General features: G+C 39.7%; 2 protein-coding genes across 2 annotated transcripts in view; one reads left to right on the forward strand and one right to left on the reverse strand.

Moving 5' to 3' along the window:
* mocs3 (molybdenum cofactor synthesis 3) overlaps nucleotides 1-22,821 on the forward strand; it is a 121,437-nt gene that overhangs the window by 9,016 nt on the left and 89,600 nt on the right. Inside the window, exon 2 of the mRNA XM_078405090.1 lies at nucleotides 15,119-15,212. Coding sequence (XP_078261216.1) covers nucleotides 15,185-15,212 — 28 coding nt within the window. The 5' untranslated portion in view covers nucleotides 15,119-15,184. The remainder of the gene's footprint in view (nucleotides 1-15,118; nucleotides 15,213-22,821) is intronic.
* On the reverse strand, nucleotides 1,662-22,675 carry LOC144596589 (glutaminyl-peptide cyclotransferase-like). The gene is made up of 7 exons (XM_078405093.1): nucleotides 22,559-22,675; nucleotides 18,878-19,024; nucleotides 16,660-16,941; nucleotides 13,161-13,334; nucleotides 10,761-10,860; nucleotides 8,504-8,620; nucleotides 1,662-1,807 (listed from the first exon to the last, which is right to left on the reverse strand). The coding sequence occupies exons 1-7, from the start codon at nucleotides 22,673-22,675 to the stop codon at nucleotides 1,662-1,664; spliced, it is 1,083 nt and encodes a 360-aa protein (XP_078261219.1).

Raw genomic sequence — 22,821 nt, forward strand, 5'->3', positions numbered from 1 at the left:
AAACCGATTTTAAATACAAACAATATTCCTGCCACTCTCAAGTTCACTTGGGGTTACCTTTCTTTGTTTTGTTCTGATATCTCCTATTCAGACTATCTCTCTGGACTGCAACAATGGAATGACGATGCCATTTATTGAAAGGGAATAACATTTTTTTAAGTTGAATTCTTAAAACTATTGAATTCAATAGGTGGCTCAAAGTAATACAAAGTTTCAAAGAAATCAAGATTTGAAATAATACTCAGAATTTGGGTACACTTCGCACTTTCTGAATAGATTTTAAATGTTTACAATTAAAATTATGCAACAGTGGCATAATTAACATCTTATCATATGTGCAGCCAGAGCAAATCTCCTTCTGAACATGTTTCAAAGTGATACCAGTGGCCATAATTTTAAATGGTGAACCAGCAAGGTACCCATGAGTTCCAAATTAAGTGGCACACCCAGACTATGTATGAATGCGAAGACACTGCTATTCTCAATAAAGGGATTTATGGATTTTAATATTTGTTCTTAGGGTCTCCCTTCGAGGCCTATGAGAAAGGTCCGAGTTAGTAAGTAGGGTCAGGGTTAAAATTACTATCACTTCTAAATAAAAGCTACTTTGTTGACATCAACTTTAAATAATTTGCAGGTTAGGAAAAGCTATGTATTAAATATTTGTACATTTCTTACTTTCCAATCTGAGAGAACGTCCATTTGTAGTTAGTTCCACAGTTTCTTGGTCATTTTCATAAACTGGTCCCAGTTCTTCTTGTTAGAGAATCTAAGGGTCCTCTCACAAATGCCATTTCTGGATGATTTAATAAACTATGGACATTTTGCAGTTGCTGTAAGCTGGGAGTTAACTGTCACAGAGGTGTCGGAGTTGCAAAGCTTCAATGTGGATCTTCTTGTGGCAACACTTCTGTTGACAGGTATTTTGAGGCCAGGTTAATCCAAGCACTTCTTGGTGGAAGCTCTGCAATGGCACCCTTCATTATCATCAGCAACTCAAAAGAGTTTATTTCTCGGTTTAAAATACAAAGATAATCCAAAACTTTTAATTCTGAAGTTTTTTTTATAAACTACCATGTAGTTTGGCTTTTCATGTATTTATGCCATGTAGTTATCTTTGTAGCTGTGCTTTTCTTAACCTATGTAGGATCATCTTTTCCACATTTAGAACTTCAAACAACAAACATTGAACTGATGATCTAGTCACATCTTAAAACACTTACACCCATTTTACAATTACACTAGTACATGTTACCAAAATGGTTAAATATAAACAATGATAACAAAAAGATATATTTTCAAGGCATTTAACTTCTACATTTCACCAACAAATATTTTAAACTATACTAAAACAAAGTCACCAAAAAAACTGATACAGTGTGTGCCTTGTGTTCCAAGAATGCATAGCTTGAAGCTTTCATTAGTTAGCATCAATTGATATCCATTTTTACCACAAATAGTCAAGATGAATCTTTTGTTGGTTAGCAACATTGAGTATTGGATCAATGAATTAAATGTGAACTAGTATTAATAGAGAGCAAGTTTTGTTACTTTGTAAATCCTACCTTCATTAAGGCTACTGGGACTACTGCTGCCAACTTCTACTTTGTTTGAAGTACTTAATAATCATAATTACTATTTTTTGTTGTGCTAGGAGCAAATTACAGTCTGAGATACTCATAAACAAATATCTGCAGTATTTTGTTAAGGTTATCAACGGTGATTGAATCTAGATTGATTTCATTATCCTCCAAGCTGTGCCACACTTGAGGAAAGGGGGTAGGGATGATATGCAGAATGGGAACACCTATAAAACAAAAACAGTGATGGTTTGCATTGATTTTTTTTTTTCCGTATAACATATGATCATGAAATGTATGAACTTTAACAAACTACTCAAAGACATTCATTCTTCAGATACTTTTTTGATCTTGCCATGAAACTCTAATCATTCACTGCTGTTGTCACTACGGAATCGACTGTCTCAATCTTTCCTTTTCTGACTTGCATTATTAATCACCATTTCATTCTCCCCCTTACATTTTCAGTGAAATCCTGTACTACTAAGCAGTTGATTCGCTTAGCAAGAAGGAACACATAGACTTTCTGTTTTAATTTTTATCTAATAACGATAACAATATGGTAGTGTACATTTTTTTTTAGAACTGTACATCATGAAACCAACTAGGGAACAAGCTGTCTTAGACTTTTTTTTGTGCAATGGGACAAGATTAATCAGTAATCTTGTGGTTAATATTCCATGCAAAAGAGATTACATACAGTAGAATTGTCTGTACAATTAGAGAGAAATACGGATCAGTTAGAAACTAAAATTTTGAAGTTGAATAAAGCTAATTTCTTGCTTTTAGGAAGAGAATTGAATACAAATGTTGGAACATGATATTAAAGGAATTGGCAGTAGACCAACTATGGCAAGCACTTCAAGAATTCAAGATTCTCAGCAAATGTACATTTCCTCAAGATCTATGCCTTTAAGAGAAAAGAGCATAGTCTGTGTTAACAAAAGAGTCTAATCATCATCTATATACTAAAACTCTCATTTGTTTGTTCCTGAACTACAGCCAAAATGGTACACGATAGCGTGACAATTTTAGGCCCACTTTACTTATTGTCATCCCTTTGGTGTTAATGGAAGAAGTTTCATTGAAATCAGTGTTATATATTTAAAGTTATTCACATTTTAAAGTTTAAATCTATCTCCTAGGGAGGGAGGGAGGGAGGGGGGAGGAGGATAAGGGGGAGTTGAGGGGGAGGGGAAGGGGGAAGGGGAGGAAGGAGGGAGAGGGGTGGAGGAGGGGGGATGGAGGGGGGTGGGGAGAGGGAGGAGGGAGGAGGGGGGGAAGGGGAGGGGTGGAGGAGGGAGGGGAGGGGGGTGAAGGGAGGGAGGGGGAGGAGGGAGGGAGAGGGGTGGATGAGGGAGAGAGAGGGGTGGCGGAGGGAGGGGGTGGGGAGAGGGGGGAGGAGGGAGGTGGAAGGGGAGGGGGGAGGGGGAGGGTAGGGGCGGAGGAGGGAGGGGGAGGGAAGGGGAGGGGAGGGGGAGTGGGGGAGGGGAGGGGGAGTGGGGGAGGGGAGGGTGCTGCATCACTTTTCCATTGAATGAATCCTCTATCTGAGACAGACGGTTTGAAAGAAGGGTTATTTGCAATGGGTAGGAAGAAAGATAAATTACTCCATTTTAAAGTGAGTTTTAATTGTTTCCAAATACGGATAACACTATGTATAATCGGGTTTCCTCCATATGTTTTTTTATTCAAAGTTATTGGGGCGAATAAGGTCGCACCAATGTCAAATGGTAAGCAATCCTCCTTCTCCAACTTTAACCAATCTGGTTGCCGATCAATGTCGTCCAGCCAGAAGGTTATATTTTTAATATTAACTGCCCAGTAATAAAATAGGAAGTTTGGTAAAGCGAATCCTCCATTAATTTTAGGCTTGCATAAATGTATTTTATTTATTCTATGGGTCTTATAATCCCAAATAAAATTAGTAATAATTGAATCAATTTTTTTGAAAAATCTTTTTTGGAAGGTGTATCGGGATTGCTTGAAATAAGTATAGTAGCTGTGGGAGGAAGATCATCTTTATAGCATTAATTCGACCAGCTAGTGAAATGGGGAGTGTTTTCCAAAATTAGATTTTTTTTAGATTTAGAGATACAGAGAAAATTTAGAGAAAATTGGATATTTCTATGTAATTTAGTAACTAAAGAAGGGAAATTTGATTTAAATAAAGAAGTATATTTCCTAGTCACGTAGATTCCAAGGTATTTGAACTTTTCATAGGCAATTTTAAAAGGGAATTGTTGAAGTATAGCCGGATTTTGTTCCGTAATTGGCATAATTTCGCTTTTGTACCAATTAATTCTATCTCCGGAGAATGAGCCAAATTGAGTTATGAGATTTAGTAAATTCGGAATGCTAATTTCAGGGTTTGTGATGTATAATAGTACATCATTCGCATATAAGGAAATTTTGTTAATTGTATGTTTAGTGTTATAGCCGTGAATGTCTGGGTGTGATCTGATACTCTCGGCGAGTGGTTCTATAACGAGGGCAAATAAAAGCGGAGATAGTGGACATCCTTGTCTACAACCTCTGGATAAGTGAAATTTTGGTGACAACATTTGGTTTGTCAGTATTCTAGCTGTTGGAGTTTTATATAAAAGTTTCACCCATGAGCAAAAGTTTTCACCGAGTTGGAATTTTTCCATCACGGAGAAAAGATAGGGCCATTCCACTTGATCAAATGCTTTTTCAGCGTCTAGCGAAATGATTGCTAAGTCTTCGTTTAATATTCTATTTGAGTATATTATATTGAACAAGCGCCTTAGGTTATAGAAAGAATATCGTTTGGATATAAAGCCTGATTGGTCAGGGTGTATTAATTTATCAATAACTAAACTTAATCTATGGGCTAAAACTTTAGCTAATATCTTCTGATCAGTATTTAAAAGAGCTATGGCTCTATACGAACCAGGGTCTTCAGAATCCTTATATTTTTTAGGGATAAGTATTATTGTTGATTCAGTCAAAGTTTGTGGTAATATCTGTTGTTTAAAGGCGTACAGTTTGTAAGCGTGGGGAGATCAAGTCACTAAATTTTTTATAAAATTCATTATTTAAGCCATCAGGACCAGGGGTCTTCCCATTTTTCAAGGACTTAATGACCTCTTCAATGTCATTCGTAGTTATTTCTGCGCCCAGTAAATTTCTCTCATTGTCATTTAAACCAGAGAGGTTACATTTCTGCAGAAAGTTTTGCATATTCGCAGGGCTATCTATTATGTTTGATGAGTATAATGTCTGATAAAATTGCAAAAATCTCTCGTTAATGTTCTTGGGTAATTTAAGCAAGTCTCCGTTGTCTGATCTGATTTTATGAATTGTGGATTCGTCTTCTAATTTACGGAGTTGTCGAGCTAGCAATTTCTGTGGCTTATCTCCAAATTCAAAATATATTTGTTTAGTATGCTGAAAAAGCCTTAAGATTTGAGCTGAAAGTATATGATTTAACCTATATTTAACAGCAGCAATTTCATTATGTATTAAAATAGAAGGAGCGATCGCGTTTGTTGTGTCTAGCTGTTTTATCTGTCTTTCTAGCTCATGTTGTTCAGCTCGGTTCTTCTTGTTTTGGGAAGCCTGAAAGGCAATAATACATCCTCTCACAAACGCTTTGAATGTTTCCCAGAGCAGGGAGGCAGATGTTTCAGGGAGATCATTTGTCTGAAAAAAGGTTTTAATCTGCAAGTTGAGATAGTCGTAACATGCTGTTTCGTTTAAGATTTGTGGGTTGAATCTCCAATTAGTCTGTTTCTCCGTTACTCCTTGTAGTTTTACCCTAAATGTTAGAGGGGAATGATCGGATATAATAATGTTATGATATTTTGAATTATACGTATAAGGAATGAGTTTGGAGTCCACTAAGAAGTAGTCAATTCTTGAATATGTTTTGTGCACTGGTGAATAAAAAGAATACTCACGGCCTGAGGGGTTTTCAATTCTCCAAACGTCTTTTATATTTGCACTGTTTATATATGAATTTAATAATTCACATGACTTGGATTTTATTTTCCTTTGAGTTGACGATCTATCCAAATAAGGATCTAATGTACAATTTAAATCTCCTCCAATTATCAAATTGTATTGTCCAAATTCTGGAATAGTATTAAATATTTTCTTAAAAAATAGCGGGTTGTCAAAGTCTGGTGCATAGATATTCACCAATATCAGTTTTGTAGAATACAGTTCACCCACTAATATGACATATCTACCTTCGGTATCAACAATAGAAGAGGTATAAGAAAATAACTGCAGATGCTGGTACAAATCGATTTATTCACAAAATGCTGGAGTAACTCAGCAGGTCAGGCAGCATCTCGGGAGAGAAGGAATGGGTGACGTTTCGGGTCGAGACCCTTCTTCAGACTGATGTCAGGGGGGCGGGACAAAGGAAGGATATAGGTGGAGACAGGAAGATAGAGGGAGATCTGGGAAGGAGGAGGGGAAGGGAGGGACAGATGAGCTATCTGAAGTTGGAGAAGTCGACGTTCATACCACCGGGCTGCAAACTGTGTTTGAATTGTATACCCTTACGGATTAAAATGGCTACCCCTCTTGATTTAATGGAGAATGATGAATGAAATAATTTGTCAATCCATTTGCCTTTCAGTCTATTATGTGTAATGTTTTTGAGATGGGTTTCCTGAAGAAACATTATATCAGCATTAATTGATTTTAGATGTGAAAGTACTTTACCTCTTTTGATTGGTTCATTAATGCCCTTGACATTCCAGCTACAAAATGTAATACCTTTACCCCCAGATTTCGTAGTAGTATCTTGCATCTTAAAGATTAAATGGTCTATGATAAAGTAAACGGTTTGTCACATGAACCATAGCATTCTTCTTGAGTGGAGGTTGACTTCCGGTGGCGCTATGCTCTGATAAAGCCACGTGTCAATTAGCTCCGAAGAAAATCCGATCTTAAAGGGGAAAGAACGGGACGGGTCCACTGAAATTTGCCGATAACTTTCAACGAAGGGTGAGTGAAGTCATCAGACCGTGACTCCTACCGTTTATATGTCGATAAGTCGCACTCCCCCGTTAAAAACTGCTGCAAAATGAGCTGGCAAGGCCAGGCTGCCAGAAGAAGAATCAGGTCAGATGGAAGCATCAGCCTCAGCCTCAATTCCAGTGCCGACCCAAGAAGAAATTCCCAAACAGCCCCGAAAGCCACAGCCTAAAAAAATTGGATTGGAGGAATTTCGAACCATAGTTGGTGAGGAGCTTTCAAGTATGAAGGATGATTTTCAGGAAATGAAAGATGAATTAATATCGTTGAAAGGATTGAAGGGAGAAATATCAACTATCATCAGTGAGAAGTTATCATCAGTGAAAAAAGGAATATGTGATAGTATGAACGAACATATGGTGGAAGTAAACTCTAAACTACAAAAGCTGGATTCCGACTTTACCAGTAAGTTGGAGCATATTACTACTACGGTACATCAACATGACGGGCTATACGCGAGTTGGAAGTTCTAGCTGAGACAAGCGCTGAAACAACAAAAAGGGTATTAACGGAGACTCAACGCCTATCTGATCTACTACCGAAAGTAACCGAAAAATGCATTGACTTAGAGGGTCGCTCTAAACGTCAGAACCTAAGGATTGTTGGCGTTAAAGAAGGCCAAGAGAAAGATAAAAACCTCTGTGATTTCACTGCTGAACTCCTACGGGATGTTTTGAAACTGGACACAAAACCTTTGCTGGATCGAGCCCACAGAGCACTGAGAGCTCGGCCAGCTGCTGACGCTCCCCCAAGGCATATGATATTAAAGGTACACTACTCTCACGTCTTAGAAGATATTTTGTCGAGAATCGCTACCAACAGAAACTTATCATTCCAAGGCGACAATATCTGTATTTTTAGAGATTATCCTGCTGAGGTGGTAAAGAAAAGAGCACTTTTTAACGAGACAAGATCAATTTTGAGGAAGATCCCATCGCTCAGATTCGGAATGTTGTACCCGGCCAAATTGCGAGTCACCTACAAGCAGACAGAAACCTTTTATACTGATCACAATAAAGCATTCGAATTCGCCCGAGAGATTGAAAACTCGCTGAAGGGATGAATACCACTCCACGGCTGTAATTACTGGCAGAGAACTGATTGGGCTATAAGGCATTATAATTTAAAGTTCCAAGACCAGTGAACAAGCTATATGACTATTAATCTTTACTAACTACTATTAATAAAAAAATATTATTAATCACTACCAATAAGAAGTTCAAGTAACACTTGACTCATGTAAATCTTACTTTTAACATTTAACTAATACACCCTAGGGGGGAAAACTGGCCTATTTTGGATTAAATTCCTTTGGGCCTGTCCTGTTTATTTCCCCTTGCTTCTAAAAATATATATTTTTTAAACCGGAGCTAGTATTAATTTTGTCACAAGCTACGGAAGACCTTGAATTTTTTGCCAATTGACTAATTGTAGTTGTAGTTTTAGATGTTTCTTTTCTTTTCCTGCACTCTTTTAACTCTCTACGTTCTTATCTTACTTCTAATTTTTTTCACTATGTTATTATTGTATTTATATCATTTTGGGAGATACTTTCGGGTGATACTCTGAATACCACAAAAGACCATCGAAGTATATATTCTGAACAGAGTTCTGTCTCTTCAGGCCAGCTTTGCACAGCCACAGGCAGGTGAATGAAAAAGGTATGAAACAAATATGAAGTATCATTGAATCCCACAGCCAGCAAGAGGCCATTTACCCGACTTACCTGAGCCAGTTCTTCAAAAACATTATCCAATTGGTCTTATTCAGTTGCCAATAAATTGGGGTACAATGTACATAATCTAGGAGGTCACACTGAGTATAAATGGATTAACAGTTTTACCACACATTACAGAGGAAATGTTTCCTCCTCCCAGTTTCTTCCCCCCTTGTCCTAATCCACAACGTACCTCTTTGTGAAAATGGATCGTGATCATCATTAATGTACGCAGATGGCATTTTTGTCCAGAAATACTTCACCTCGTCGGGATGTTCTTTCAGTATCCCCAGACGATGCAGCTTTTGCTCTGTTAGACAAAGTTAATTAAGTTGGTATGTTGCAATTTAGAGGTATCTTAGTTTCCTTGCAGTATCAGTACATAATTACTTTGTGGTTACAACATTGAAAAATTCACATCATTAAGATTTTCTAGGGGCAAAAGTAATCTACATGAGTGACATTAAAATCAAATGTATTCTAAATCTCACATTAACGATTGGGAGTGAGCTATCCACTGGTTGATAAATTCATGCTCCTGATTAATGATCTCTTGCGATCTAGTATCATCTTCTCTCCAGTTCTCCCATTTTTTTTAGTTACTCCATCAGAACATAGAAAAATACAGCGCAGAACCTTCAGCCCACAATGTGTGTGCCGAGCATAGTCAAGATCAACTAATTTTATTCTAAAAAAAATTGATTTAATTCTTACATTTTCATTAACAACTGAAATTGTGTTTAGGTTATTTAAAGAACAGACGCGATTTTTCCATGTCATAGTGGGAACCCAACGAGGAATGGGCCAAATGGGTCCACTTGGCCTAGTATATTACTAAAACTCTCATCTTGTTTGTGGATAGATTTATTCTCGAAATACAGCTAAAACGGTACATGATAGAGCAACAATTTTAGGCCCACCTTACTCACCATTCCCCCGCGGTCTCAATAAATCAGTTTTGTTACTTTTTAAAAACAATTAACTTCATAAACTTTAATAAATGTGCTCTCCCCCTTTCCTCCCATGGTGCAGCGCGGCGGCAGTGGGTCAAGCAAGATGACCGTCTCCACTGAGCTGCCGCTGCAGGAGAGGCTTCCACCCAACGGGTTCACGGCTCGCTCTGGCCAATGTGATGAACGTCCGGGGCCGACGCGAGTGGCTCCCTCTCCCCTTCCCTGTCCTCCCTTGCCTGCCCATGGCCCCGGGGGACACTCACCAGCCGGCAACGGGTCCACAGATCGTCAGTTGGGGAGGGTTGCTGGGCCCGCAGGAGAGGTTTGCACCCAACGGGGTTGCCACGCCCACAGGAGTGGTCGCAGGAGAGATTTGGACCCAACAGGTCCACGCCCGTCCAGTCTCCTTTAAACTTTGCCCCTCTCATGTTAAAATAATGCCCACTAGTCATTGACCCATGCACCCTGGGAAAAGGGTTCTGACATTTCATGACTAGAATAATATCGACATTATTTTTACTCTTCGTAACACCACAGGCCAGTCTGAAATTTTGCTGCTTTTCATTACAGTAATGAAAAGTTAATTAAGAGCATAATGGAGAAAGGAAAACCTGCTCAGATTCATTTTTCAACTTTCATGTTTTTTCCATTAAGAACATATTTCAGTTTGCTAAATATTTCCCATTCCTATGTCAATTCCTCCTTCCCTTAGTTCTATTTCCGAAACGCTAAGAATGATAAACCTGCCTATGAACAACACAATTCCCCATTTTTTCATCATTCCTTGACAACACTTACAAAAATTAGAAAGGGCTTTTGGTTTACCTATTATGATCTGAATCAGCTAGTGTAGAATCTATGCAAATATGAAGGGTAGACAGTCAGAACCTTTTTTTCTCAGGATGGAAATATCAAATATTAGAGGGCATATTGAGAGGGGCAATGTTTAATGGAGATGTACAGGTCAAGTTTTTAAAAAATAGAGAGTACCTGATATGCACTGCCAGGGATGGTAGTGGAGGCAGATACGATAGTGGCATTTAAGATACTTTTGTTTAGGCACATGGATATACAGGGAGTGGAGGGATCTGGGTTATATGTAGGTAGATAAGAGTTGGTCTTGGCATCATGTTTGGCACAGACATTGTGAGATGAAGGACCTGTTCCCGTGGAATTTGGTTCTATGTTGTATTTCCCAGTATATTATATTTATGTTAGTAACAAGAGGCTAGCTCAAGTCAAGTCAAATTTTCAAGTCAAATTTATTTGTCACATACACATACACGAAAGAACAGGTCCATCCATTCAAGGACAAAGGAGGGGATTTATGTGTGGAGCCAAATGAGATCATGAGTGTTTTGTAAAGTCTGCTCCAACCATATTGTTCCAATTTCTCTGAGGGAAAGGTTGCTGAAACCTCCCCATGTTATTAATATAATAGTAACATATTAAAGCCACCAATGTATTGATAACTAATATTTTATGAACTTTAATTACCTATTTGTTGCAGTTTTTTATGCCACCGTACTGTATTTGGAAAATAACTTGGGAATCTTGGATTTGCCGCACCAATTAAGTCCAACAAGATGAATAGGTCCTAATGGTAATACAAAGAATTGTTAAATTAGTTTAGTTTACTTTACTTTAGTTTTGAAATACAGCATGAAACCATACCCACAGGCCAGAGTGGCCACACCAACCATTGATCGCCCATTCACACGAGTTCAATGTTTTCCCAGTTTTGCATACACTCCCTACACACTGGGGGCAATTTACAGAAGCCAATTAACCTACAACCCTGTATATCTTTGTGTATGAAATTGGGAGGTAACCAGAGCACACAGAGGAAACCGATTTGGTTACAGGGAGAACATGCGAACTCCACACAGGCAGCATCTCTGGAGAACATAAATAGGCGATGTTTCGGGTCGGGACCTTTCTTCAGACAGATTGTGGTTCCTGGAATTTGAACAAACTCTTCATGGAGCACCGTAAATTCCTTTTAGATAAGATAACCTTAGGATAACCTTTAATTCTAAGTGTGACCAATCCAAAAATCAAATCACGTCATAATGGGAATTAGACATTTGCACCATTGCCAAACCGCAATTTGATCAAGCGTCAGCACAAAAGTCAACACAATTTTAAAAGTGAAACCTGATAAAGTCTGTACAAGGTCAAAATAATCAGGTTTCTTAAACTCAATGACTCATGCACTAGAATGCACAGACAATTATTTTTCCACCTTACTGCCTTTCCTTTCAGTTTGTACAATCGTTAAGTATTTGTATTGCCAGTTTGTGTAATACCACAGTTATCCAGGTTAAATATTCAGCATTTTTTATTCTGAACATTCCTTACAATAAGATCTGCCTGAAGCTAATGACTATGGTCCAGAATACTAATACTGATCTAACATACAGCAGTATCATCTGCAAATTTGTCACGCAAGTCAGGCAACCAAATAGTAAAAGCAGCATCAAATGTAGTTTAATCTCACAGCTATATACTAAAACTCTCGTTTGTTTGTTTATTTGTTCCTGAACTACAGCCAAAACGGTACACGATAGTGCAACAATTTTAGGCCCACCTTACTCACCATCGTCCCATTGGTGCTAATGGAAAAAGTTTCATTGAAATCAGTGTTATATTTTTTAAGTTATTCACATTTTAAAGACAACGGGAGAGAGGGGGAGGGAGGGGGGAAGAGGGAAGATAAGGGGGGTTGACGGAGATGGAGGGGAAGGGAGGGGGGAGGGGAGGGGAAGAGGGGGAGGGAAGGGAGGGGAGGGGGAGGGGGGAAGAGAGGGTGCTGCACCTATGCAGGAGAGGTTTGGCCCCAACGGGTCCACTTGGTCTAGTTGCTATTAAACAGTCACTGCTACTTCATGTTATTGTTAATACAAACATTCTAATCTTACACCAGCATAAATAAAACATCAATCTCACACTAATAGTAATATGAGAAATCCAATGCCGTGCTATTGTTAATTGATTAATTAATCAACTCCAAACATATCTCGCCATTAATCAAACACTCCAAAACGACCTAAATATTAAATTGATATTCTAATCTGGTCTGGTTATAACTAGACCTCTGAACTCACAGCCAATAAGTAGATAGTTTGATCTTACAGTCAGGCTTGCTGACCTCACAGTGGCATGGGTTGCACACATTGACATCATGTGTGTAAAAGTATGTTATGCCGTCTCTGTCTAGACACTTAAAAGAACTTTACAATAATGAATTATTTTGGAAGTGTTCATCACAGTTGAAACAAAAGAAGCAACGGTCATTTTGTGCACAGCTATCGCCAACGACAATAGATAGTAACCAAATTTAGTGATGGTATAAATATTGATCAATATTATCTGGTTGGTTCCTTGTTTTTTAAACAAGAATAATGCTATAGAATTTTGTTTATCAAAGAAAACAGATGGTCTCAGTTCAACATTTCATTGAATTGATAGGATTAATAGGCTTCCTCAATAAACCAGCAGAGTAATACAGCCAGTCTCTGTCCACCACCACCTCTCTTCCAGCTTTCTCCCTCTACAACAATCAATCCAAAGAAGGATCCCAACCCAAAACCTCACCTGTCCAAATGTTCTCCAGAGATGCTGCCTGAACCGCTGAGTTACTTCAGCACTTTGTATCTATTTTTAGAGTAACTTTTTAGTTTTCTGCAATCAGTTTCTGGATACACTGATACATGCAGTCCAACTTCACATAGATAATATGCATTGAAAATAGATTTACTTGTTGTTTAAGAACTCCTCTGTCATCAATGATTGTTAGCATTGATCTTTTGGAACTTTCTATTGAAATATCTTTTGGCTATTGTGTTGACAATTGCTTCTCACACTCTCCCTGCCTCAAATATGGATCATACTTACAATTGCATGCAGTTGATTAGTTTTTGTTGAACCAGGTGGGTGTGCAATCCTCTCCATCTTATTTGCCAAATGTCGAAAACCATAAAGTGAGTCATTCTCAGACCAATATTCCAGTGCCTCTTGTCCATCAAAAAAAATGAGCTGCAAGGTTAGGTCTGGTCTTCCTGGAGTATTCTAATCAAGCAGAATAATTGAAATATAAGTACTGTATAGAACTACCACTGAATGACCAAATTCTGACGTAGTCTAGTAGCCAAAGTCATTATGTAACTGCATAGGATGAGTTTCTGATAACCAGTGCTTCTGCAGAAACAAGGAACTGTAGATGCTGGTTTACAGAAAAAGATACAGTGCTGAAGTAATTCAGCCGAACAGGCAGTATTTCTGGAGAACATGGATAGGTGACGTTTTGGATCATAACCCTTCTTCAGATTGATTGTAGGGGGGTGGAGGTAGGAAGCTGGAAGAGAGAAGGGCCAGGTGAAAGCATGGCAGGGGATAGGTTGATACAGGTGATGGAGGGAGGGGGTGGATTGGTAGGAATATCGTTGGACAGAGGCCAGAGTTAAAATGATAAAAGAAATGAGACAAAAGGATTGAAGAGTTGTGAATCGTGAAGCTAGAGGAAGAAATGTAGGTGGAAGAGGAGGGGGAGAGGAGAAACAGAAGTAATTGAAACAGTACTTCTGAAATAGAAACAGTGATTCTCCCAGATGTAGATAGTGAGACATTGAACACTGCTAATAATGTAAATAATTTATTTGCACATTTGTCAATAAATATCTCCCTGAAAATTAATCAGTACATCATTGTGGTCTTAAATTGGTTTCCTGGATTTGAGTTTATCAGATATTTGTTAATGCTTGGATAGTACCTTTAAAAGATTAATAATTGGTTAAAATAATCACGTAGACTTCTGCAACAACTTGTTTTCAAGAGAGTACTAAATTTGGCTCTTAGGGATAAGGGAATCAAGGGATACGGGGAAAAAAACAGAACCGGGTACTGATTTTGGATGATCAGCCAGAACCATATTGAATGCTCGAAGGGCCTTCTGGCCTACTCCTGCACCTATTTTCTGTTTCTATGTATGTTACTGTAATTATTATCAGAATTGGTATTGACTGTTGGTGCTGGTATTATTTTGTGTGCTCTGATTAAAAGTAAATATTCTTTAAATGTTTAGGTAAAACATATTAATATTTAAGAATGTTGCGACAAGGACAACCACTTTTTAGAAAGCTTACAAGCATTAGGATTTTTATTTATTTGTTGACCATTTTGGGATATGGTTTGGGCTTGCAAGACACTAATTATTGTCTATCTCTAATTCCCCTTCAGGAGGTGGTGGTAAGCCATTGCCTAGAACAGTGGCAGTCCTTCTAGTGAAGATAATGCTACTTTGCTGTTGGAGAGGAATTCCAATGGATAAGGTTCTAAGACAGGGCAAAGGATAAAATTCTAAGTCAGAACACGAACACTTCATAACTTGGAGAGGAATCTGCAGGTGGTGGTGTTCACATATTCCTGCTTTCTCCTTGCAGGAAGGAACTGCAGAAAGTAACTGGAGGTTTATACCATAGATAGACACAAAATGCTGGAGTAACTCAGCGGGTCAGGCAGCATCTCTGGAGGAAAGGAATAAGTGACATTTCAGATCAGAATCCTTCTTCAGACTGGTGTCTGAAGTACCTCTACACCTCACATCTCCATAATGAAGAAGGGTTCTGACCCGAAAAATCACCTAGTTCTTTTCTCCAGAAGTGCAGCCTGACCTGCTGAGTTACTCCAGTATTTTGTGTCCATCTTCCTGCTTTCTTTGTCCTTCTTGAGGATAGAAATTGTGAGTTTGAGAGCAGCTGTCAACATTTTTGGGGGACTAAAATGGCATATAATACAATCGCTGTGTGCCTGTGGTGAGATGAATATGTGATGGATGGTGTCAAATTTCTTGACAGTTGTCGAAGACCACTTATCCGGGCAACAGGAGAAAATCCATCATGCTCCTGACTTGTGCCGTGTAGATGTGGAAAATATATGGAGTGTCAGGAGGTGAGTCACTTGTTGCTGGCTGCCATGCCTCTGAACTGCTGTTGTGGTTATAGTATGTATGTGGCTGGAGAACATGGATAGATGTTGTTTTGGGCTGGGAACCTTCGACAATTCTCTAAATAAGGGTCTCGACCTGAAATGTCACTTATCCACGTTCTCCAGAGGTGCTGTTTGACCCGCTGAGTTACTCCAGCACTTTATGGCCTCTTGTGTATGAACCAGCATTTGCAGTTCCTTGTTTCCACAGGCATAGTTTAGTTTCATCTAGTTCAGTTTATTATTGTCACGTGTACCAAGTTACAGTGAAAAACCTTTATGTTTTAAAGACTATAGACTAATAGACTATACATGATTAGATTCAAACCGTCCACAGTACACAGATATTGGATAGAAGGTATAACAATTAGTGCAAGAGTGCAATAATGTCCAATTAAAGATAGTTTAAAGGTCTCCAATTAGGTAGATGGGAGGTCAGGACCGCTCTTTAGCTGGTGAGAAGACAGTTCAGTTGCCTGATAACAACTGGGAAGCAACTGCAAAAAAAGAACTGCAGATGCTGGTTTATATCAAAGATAGACACAAAGTATTGGAGTAACTCAGCAGGTCTGGCAGCAGCTCTGAAGAAAGGTCCAGACCAGAGACGTCGCTAGTCCTTTTTCTGCAGAGACCTGCTGAGTTACTCCAACAATTTGTATCTATCTTTGGGAAGAAACTGTTCCAGAATCTGGAGGTATGCATTTTCAAACTTCTGTACCTCTTGTCCGATGGGAGAGGGGAGAAGAGGGAGTGTCCAGGGTGAGACTAATCCTTGAGAAAATCCCGCGGCCTATTTCAGGCCGCGGGCCTTTCACCGTCTGGCGCGGCCTGAAATAGGCTGCGGGATTTTCTCCACCCGGCGGGGGCTTCAATGTTGGGAGCCCCGACCGCCCCGACGTGGTAACTTCAACAGCCTGACCGCGGGAGAAGACGGCAGGGGAAGAGAAAAATACATTCTGGCCTTCCATCACAGTGAGGAGGGACTGGAGGAGACTCACTGTGATGGATGTTTCTTTTGTTTGGTGTTAGTTTGTGATTGTATGTGTTATTGCATTTTTATTGATTATTCTTATTGGTCTTATTGTTGAACTGCGAGTAATGTTTCATTTCACTACACATTTATGTGTATGTGACAAATAAATGACTATTGACTATTGATTATGCTGGTGGCTTTGCCGAGGCAGTGTGAAGTGTAGATGGAGTCAATGGGAGGTTAGTTTGTGTGACGGTCTGGGCTACGTCCACAACTCACTACTATTTCTTGAGTTGTGAATGTAGCCCACTGTGTGGCTGGAACCAGTTCTTGAACAAAGATGTGGCTGGTTCAGTTGTTCCTGGGACACAGAATTGCATGTGATATTTAAACAAGTTAATTATCTGGTCCTTTGATTTAGCATCTCTTAAGTCATACCTTCATCTTAAATAGCAAATAGTCCAATGCACGAGCCAGTTCCAGCAACATAGAACAGGGCACGCCAGAGTCTGTGGCACCAATGTAGACTCTGTTATACCACCACTTGTTGAAGTATTTTGAATCGTGGTGACAGGCCAGCACCAACCTTCGCTTGGCTGTAGTATTGAGGGTACTGATAATATTTGAAAATGTAATCGTTCCATAGGGTATTGATTCTTGGAAAGTATCCTCTACAGTTGTCCAGCCAGCTTGGAGTTCATCTAAACAATCTTTGATGTGCTGTGGAGAGAAAATTATTTAATAAAACTTAATTAGTGCTAGATCCAAAAAAAATAGATGAGTCAGGAGGATCCTAAGTTAGCCTTACAGCTACTGAAACTGGTATGAGATTTGCCAGATTACGCAAAGCATTTCAATTAATTCATGTCACCCTTTCCTTTCAGTTCATTTCTTTAATAACCCTTCTATTTTGTTTTTCAAATTACAAACACTGCTGAGGCTGGAAATTGAAATAAAAATAGAAAATGCAAGAAAACAGGTTGAAAGCCTGCAGTCAGAATAATGTTTCAGGTCAATGATTTTTCACCAAAAGTATGGTTATAATTCATCAATCAGTGACATTAACTCATTCACACAAAAGGTGACCAGTATCAGGAACATGTTGTCAGAGGAGGTCGTTGAGGCAGATACGATAACAGCATTTAAAAGAGATTTGGACAAGTACAAGGATAGAAAAGCTTGTGAGGGATATGGGCCTAATGCAGGCAACTGGGACTAACTTAGATGGGGCATTTACACGTTGGACAAGATGGACGCCGTTTGTGACTATGAATCTATTTTTCATGTTCTCACCAAGTCCTCCCGCTATAATTGAGTAAATTACATTAAAGGGATTTATACTTTGGTTACGATGAGTAGATGTTTTGAAATATTCAGTGTTCAAGGGGAACAATTATTTTTAAATTTAGAACATTGCACAGAATAGCAGAGTATTTTCTCTGGGTGCTCTGGTTGCCTCCCACACTCCAAAGATGTATAGTTTTGTAGGTTACTTGGCTTCGGTAAAATTGTAAAATTGTCACTTGTGTGTAGGATAGTGCTAATACACGGGGTGAACTCTGGTCCATGCAAACTCTGTGGACAGAAAGGCCTGTTTCTGCTCTGTATCTCAAGTCTAAAGTCTAAAATCCAGGAACTGTGCCTTCGGCACATGATGTCTGTATCTATTTAAACTGCACATCCGCCTCCACGTGGTCTTCATCTCTCAATTTCCTTCCTGTTCATGTATCTATCTTAGTACTTCTTAAACCTTGCTATCATATCTGTTTCCGCAGCACGTTCCAGGCACCTAGCACTTTATGTAAATGGTCACATAAATCTCCTTCTCTCAATTTTGAGCCAGTGAGTGCGCACATGCCCAAGTAGAAAAGGTTCGAGGGAGGAGAGAGAGGAGGCATAAGGAACTAATAAATGCTGGAAGCTTGAGCAAAACACAAAGTTCTGGATGAACATGGATAGGAAAGGTTTAGAGTGACACAGGTCAAACAAAGGCAGCTGGGATTAGTATAAATGGGGCATCTTGGTCGACATGTTGCTCCGAAGGGCCTGTTTCGATGCTGTATGACTATGCCCATTATTTTTTTAATTACACCCTGGGAAATGGACTCTTGACTATCTGATTCTGACATCTACCATCTTGATTAAATCTTTGACTTGCTGTATGCATCAAAGGAATCTAATTGTAAAGTATAGTTTAAACTTTCCTTGAGTTTGGCACTCAATTTGGAAACGTTCTGATGTTATATATAGCTGCAATTACTCTTGGCAATCTACATGAGCCTAAAAAGCATAGCTTTATTAAAATGCATTGTAATCTTTCACATCGGTATTTCAAAATATGAGGGCTTTCAATTTTTTCTGTTTCTATTTAGTTTGAATATTTTATAAATGACTGCAATCATATTTGTATGTTTTGATCTTTATTCTTTATGCATAACATTGAAGTTTGCGTCTCGCTTGCCTTTTGTCCTTTACAAATTTCACTGTACTAGCGTATTGAATTTTCTTAACATTTTAACTGTCTTGGTTGGCTCACTCTTCCATCTTCCCAATTACGCAAGATTAATTCACAAGGAACTACATATCTGCCCTCACCTCATATCTTTAAGCATGTTATTTAATTTCAACAGCAAAATTCATTGTGTTTTACACTCACCTGACGCACGACAGTAATTCCAGCAGACCCTGGATATCTCTCCCTAAGCATTGGTCTCAGATATTGTTGCCACATCAAAGAAACATTAGTCAGTGCAGCAATGTTTTTGATAGCAGAGGCTTTCATGTCCTTGGCCTGATGGTGCAGCTGATGATTTGAAGTCACACCAAAAAATATAAAGATATGTTTAAAAAATCTACTATTAAAACAGTACGACATATCCATTCTTTTAGTTCATTTATAATAGGATTTATTTTTATGTTCATTAATGATATCCCAAAACCCTGTACCAATCGCAAGAGACATAACAAATTCTCCAATACTTGACAGAGCGTGCGGAATGAAGATAATTGCCTTTGGAGATGTATAGGCATCACAGGCTAACTGTGAGCAAATGCAAGCAATCTTCCTAAAGACTTCAAATAGCCATTGCTTTCCCTCTCTGTCCATCCCCTACCCCTTCCCAGTTCTACCACCAGTCTCACTGTCTCCGACTACATTCTATCTCTGTCCCGCCCACTCCCTTGACATCAGTCTGAAGAAGGGTCTCGACCCGAAACGTCACCCATTCCTTCCCTCCAGAGATGCTGCCCGTCCCGCTGAGTTACTCCAGCATTTTGTGTCTACCTTCCTTAAGGCTACCTTGCATAGTGCTGCTGCCTCACGTTGCCAGCGACCCTTCTCTTCAATATCAACCTTAACTACTGTCAGTGCGGAGTTTACACTTTTAGTTTAGTTTAGTTTAGTTTAGAGATACAGTGCGGAAACTAGCCCTTCGGCCCACCGAGTCCGCACTGACTAGCGATCCTCGTACACTAGCACTATCCTACACACACGTGACATTTTTTACAGAAGTCAAATTAACCTTCAAACCAGCACATTTTTGGAGTGTGGGAAGAAACTGGAACACCCAGGCAAAACCCATGCTGTCACGGGTACAACATGCAAACTCCATACAGACAGCACCTGTAGTCAGGATCGAACCCGGGTGTCTGGCACTGTAAGGCAACAATTCTCCCGCTGTGCCACCGTGCCGCCCTATTTGTGTTCTCTTTTTCTAAATTCTGACAAAAAAAATTTTGACCTGAAACATTAATTGTTTCTTGTTCCATAGAAGCTGCCTGACTTATTAAGCTTTTCCAACATTTTCTGTTTTTTATCAAAGATTCCAAATTCAATTGAGTTTTTTTCCGAATGCAATTCACTTCTACATATTGAATTGGTTGTCAATAGAAAACATGACATGCTACTTGGGCAAACATTCAAAATGGCAAATGAGGCCCATGAGTGCCTTGAAGTAGGTCATGAGGGGAGGGGCGCAGGGGGGTGGCAGAGATATGTCTGAGACCAATTCAAGTTCTCCCATTATGTAATGTGAATTTTGCTGGTGATTCTCTTTGTTAGTTAAAGGACCTGATCCCATCTGGACTATCTCCAGGAAATCTGAAGCCACAATGAATATTTCTCAGAAGTAAATGCTATAGTAACTCAGCGGGTCAGGCAGCATCCCTGGAGAACAGGGATGTGGTGTTTCAGGTCTGGACACTTCTGCAGATGATTGTGATAGGGTGGGGGGAGAATGCTGGGAGAGAGGAGGGGCCGGACAAAGTCTGGCGAGAGATAGTTGGATACAGGTGAGGGAGGATGTTGATAGATAAATGGTTGGACAAATGTCAGAAAGAAAAGACAGAAGCCATGTGATAAGGCCAGAGGAGGTTGGAATTGTGAAGCCGGAGGAAGGAATGTAACTGGAAGGGGGGGGGCGGAATAGGTGCGAGTCCAGATGGGACACAAAGAGTGGAGGAGAAAAAGGAGTGGGGGAAGAGTTAGTTACCTAAAATTGGAGAATTCAATGTGAATCTTTCTCAGGGTTGGGTTTTTTTTCTCAGTTTTTCCAAAATGATTGCAGTCCTGCTGCCTACTCCCAGCCCTCCCTCCTTGTTGATGTATACTGGCACTTTGATATCTCCGAATCAGGCAGATGACAGAGGGAGGGAAGCAGATGGTTGACAGTGGAGGAGTCAGTAGATGGTGGGAGGGTGGCAAAGGCTACATCAGGAATGTTTTTCATTCCTGGATAAATCTGACTTCCTAAACTTTTTATGATAGTAATCATTTAGGGAAATGCTGGGAATCATTCAGGTTCTTGAATCAAGCTTTGTATTTGGTGTGTAGGTATGGGCTGAGCCTTTGTCTCTCACAGTGGCTTAGCGGTAGAGTTGCTGCCTTACAGCGCCAGAGACCCGGGTTCGATTCTGACCTTGAGTGCTATCTGTATGGAGTTTGTACGTTCTCCCTGTCCCACGTGGGTTTTCTTTAGGTGTTTCAGTTTCCTCCCACATTCCAAAGACGTGCAGGTTTGTAGGTTAATTGGCTTCTGTAAAATGTCCCTCGTATGTCGGATAGAACTAGTGTTTGGGTGATTGCTGGTCGGCACAGGGTTGGTGGGACAAAGGGCCTATTTCCACACCGTGCCTCTAAAAAACGAAATTACAAATTGTCCTACTGTTTCTTTTGTATATTGACAGGGCTGTTCAAGTTAATCTTCTAGTGATTATTGATACCCAAAACCTTGATAAATATCAACTGTGGTACTAGAAAGAGAATGGGAGAGGATTAGGTTTGCTGCAGTTCAAGGTGATCATTACCTATCATTTCAGAGGTGTGAAATGTCCCTGTAATATCTTAGCCCAATCCCTTTGCCCCCTTGTTGCACTACCGTTTGTCTGAATCAATACATGTTCAGCATTCCGTGACTGTATTGTGCTCTGCAGAAAGTTTAATAATAGCAAAACTTCTATTCTCTCCGAACTCAACCTGTTACCTGACTTCTTGACCTGCTTTGTTCAGATGGCCAGAAGTTTGCTTCTTCTTCTTCTTCTTTCGTGTCCATCATCCATGTTTCAAATGTTGACATCACTGTCATCGTCCGTCCTGAAAAGGACGCCAGCTTCCGGCGACAATCAGCGGGAGCTATCATCCGGTACAATAGACGATGGTGGTAGCAGAATTAGCTCAAGACACTTCCAGTTTCCAGCCCTGCGATGTGGACGCTACTGCTATGGGGCCCAGAAGTTTGCTGCTACACCCACATTTACTTTCACATTGGGATTTTGCATGAATTTACTTCTGCTTGTATTGACAGACAATCAAAAGGAAAATAAGCCATGTTGAATACTGTAAACCTTCATCCAGCTGATAGAGCTGCTGCCTCAAAGTGCCAGAGACCTGGATTCGATCCCGACCTCGGTTACTATCTGTATGGGTTTTTCACATTCTCCCTGAGACTCAGTGGGTTTCCTTTGGGTGCTCTAGTTTCTTCCCATATACCAAAGACCTGCGGGTTTGTAGGTTAATTGGCATTGGAAATTACCCCGAGTGTATAGGGAGTGGAAGCGAAAGTGGGATGTGTAAAGGGGTGATCGATAGTCGGCATGAACTCGATGGGCCGAAGGACCTGTTTCCATGCTGTATCTTTCAGTAAATCAACCATCTCGGCATAGAAAGGTTCAGTTGAAGGGCCTGCTTCCATGCTGTATGATTCTATTTCCTAACCACTGCATTAGTAATACTGTGATTCATGACCTTCTAATGGCAACACCATTCGAAAGCCAAAGAGATATGCTCTACTTTAAAATCTCTACCAATGTAGTTGTTTCATAGTGAAATCTTTGTCCCTACCTTTTCTTCAGTCCAGGATGCCTTGTATTCTTCCTGTTTAAGAGTTTGACCAGATATCATTGTCAATTGTAACAAACCCACAAGAAAAAAATAAATCAAGTTCTTTCGACAAGCCATCTCCAGCTGTACAGCAACCAAACGACGTTTGTTTGCTCTTTGCTTCCGTTCTCACAAACAAAATTGCTAACTTCCAATTCTAGTCAGAACTCACAGAGCTTTTAAAAAACTTTTTTTTTAGTTACGTCATCCAAGGTTGCCTTTAA

This window comes from Rhinoraja longicauda, chromosome 9, assembly GCF_053455715.1.
Source record: "Rhinoraja longicauda isolate Sanriku21f chromosome 9, sRhiLon1.1, whole genome shotgun sequence".
Lineage (NCBI taxonomy): Eukaryota > Metazoa > Chordata > Chondrichthyes > Rajiformes > Arhynchobatidae > Rhinoraja > Rhinoraja longicauda.

What these genes read in the sequence shown, in the direction of transcription:
- LOC144596589 (XM_078405093.1), bottom strand. Translation starts at nt 22,675, where the DNA reads ATGGCTTGTCGAAAGAACTTGATTTATTTTTTTCTTGTGGGTTTGTTA. An exon ending in ATTTGCTATTTAAGATGAAG is followed by an intron (nt 13,335 to 16,659) that starts GTATGACTTAAG and finishes CTGCTTGATTAG; the next exon opens with AATACTCCAGGAAGACCAGA. An exon ending in CTAATCAACTGCATGCAATT is followed by an intron (nt 10,861 to 13,160) that starts GTAAGTATGATC and finishes TATTACCATTAG; the next exon opens with GACCTATTCATCTTGTTGGA.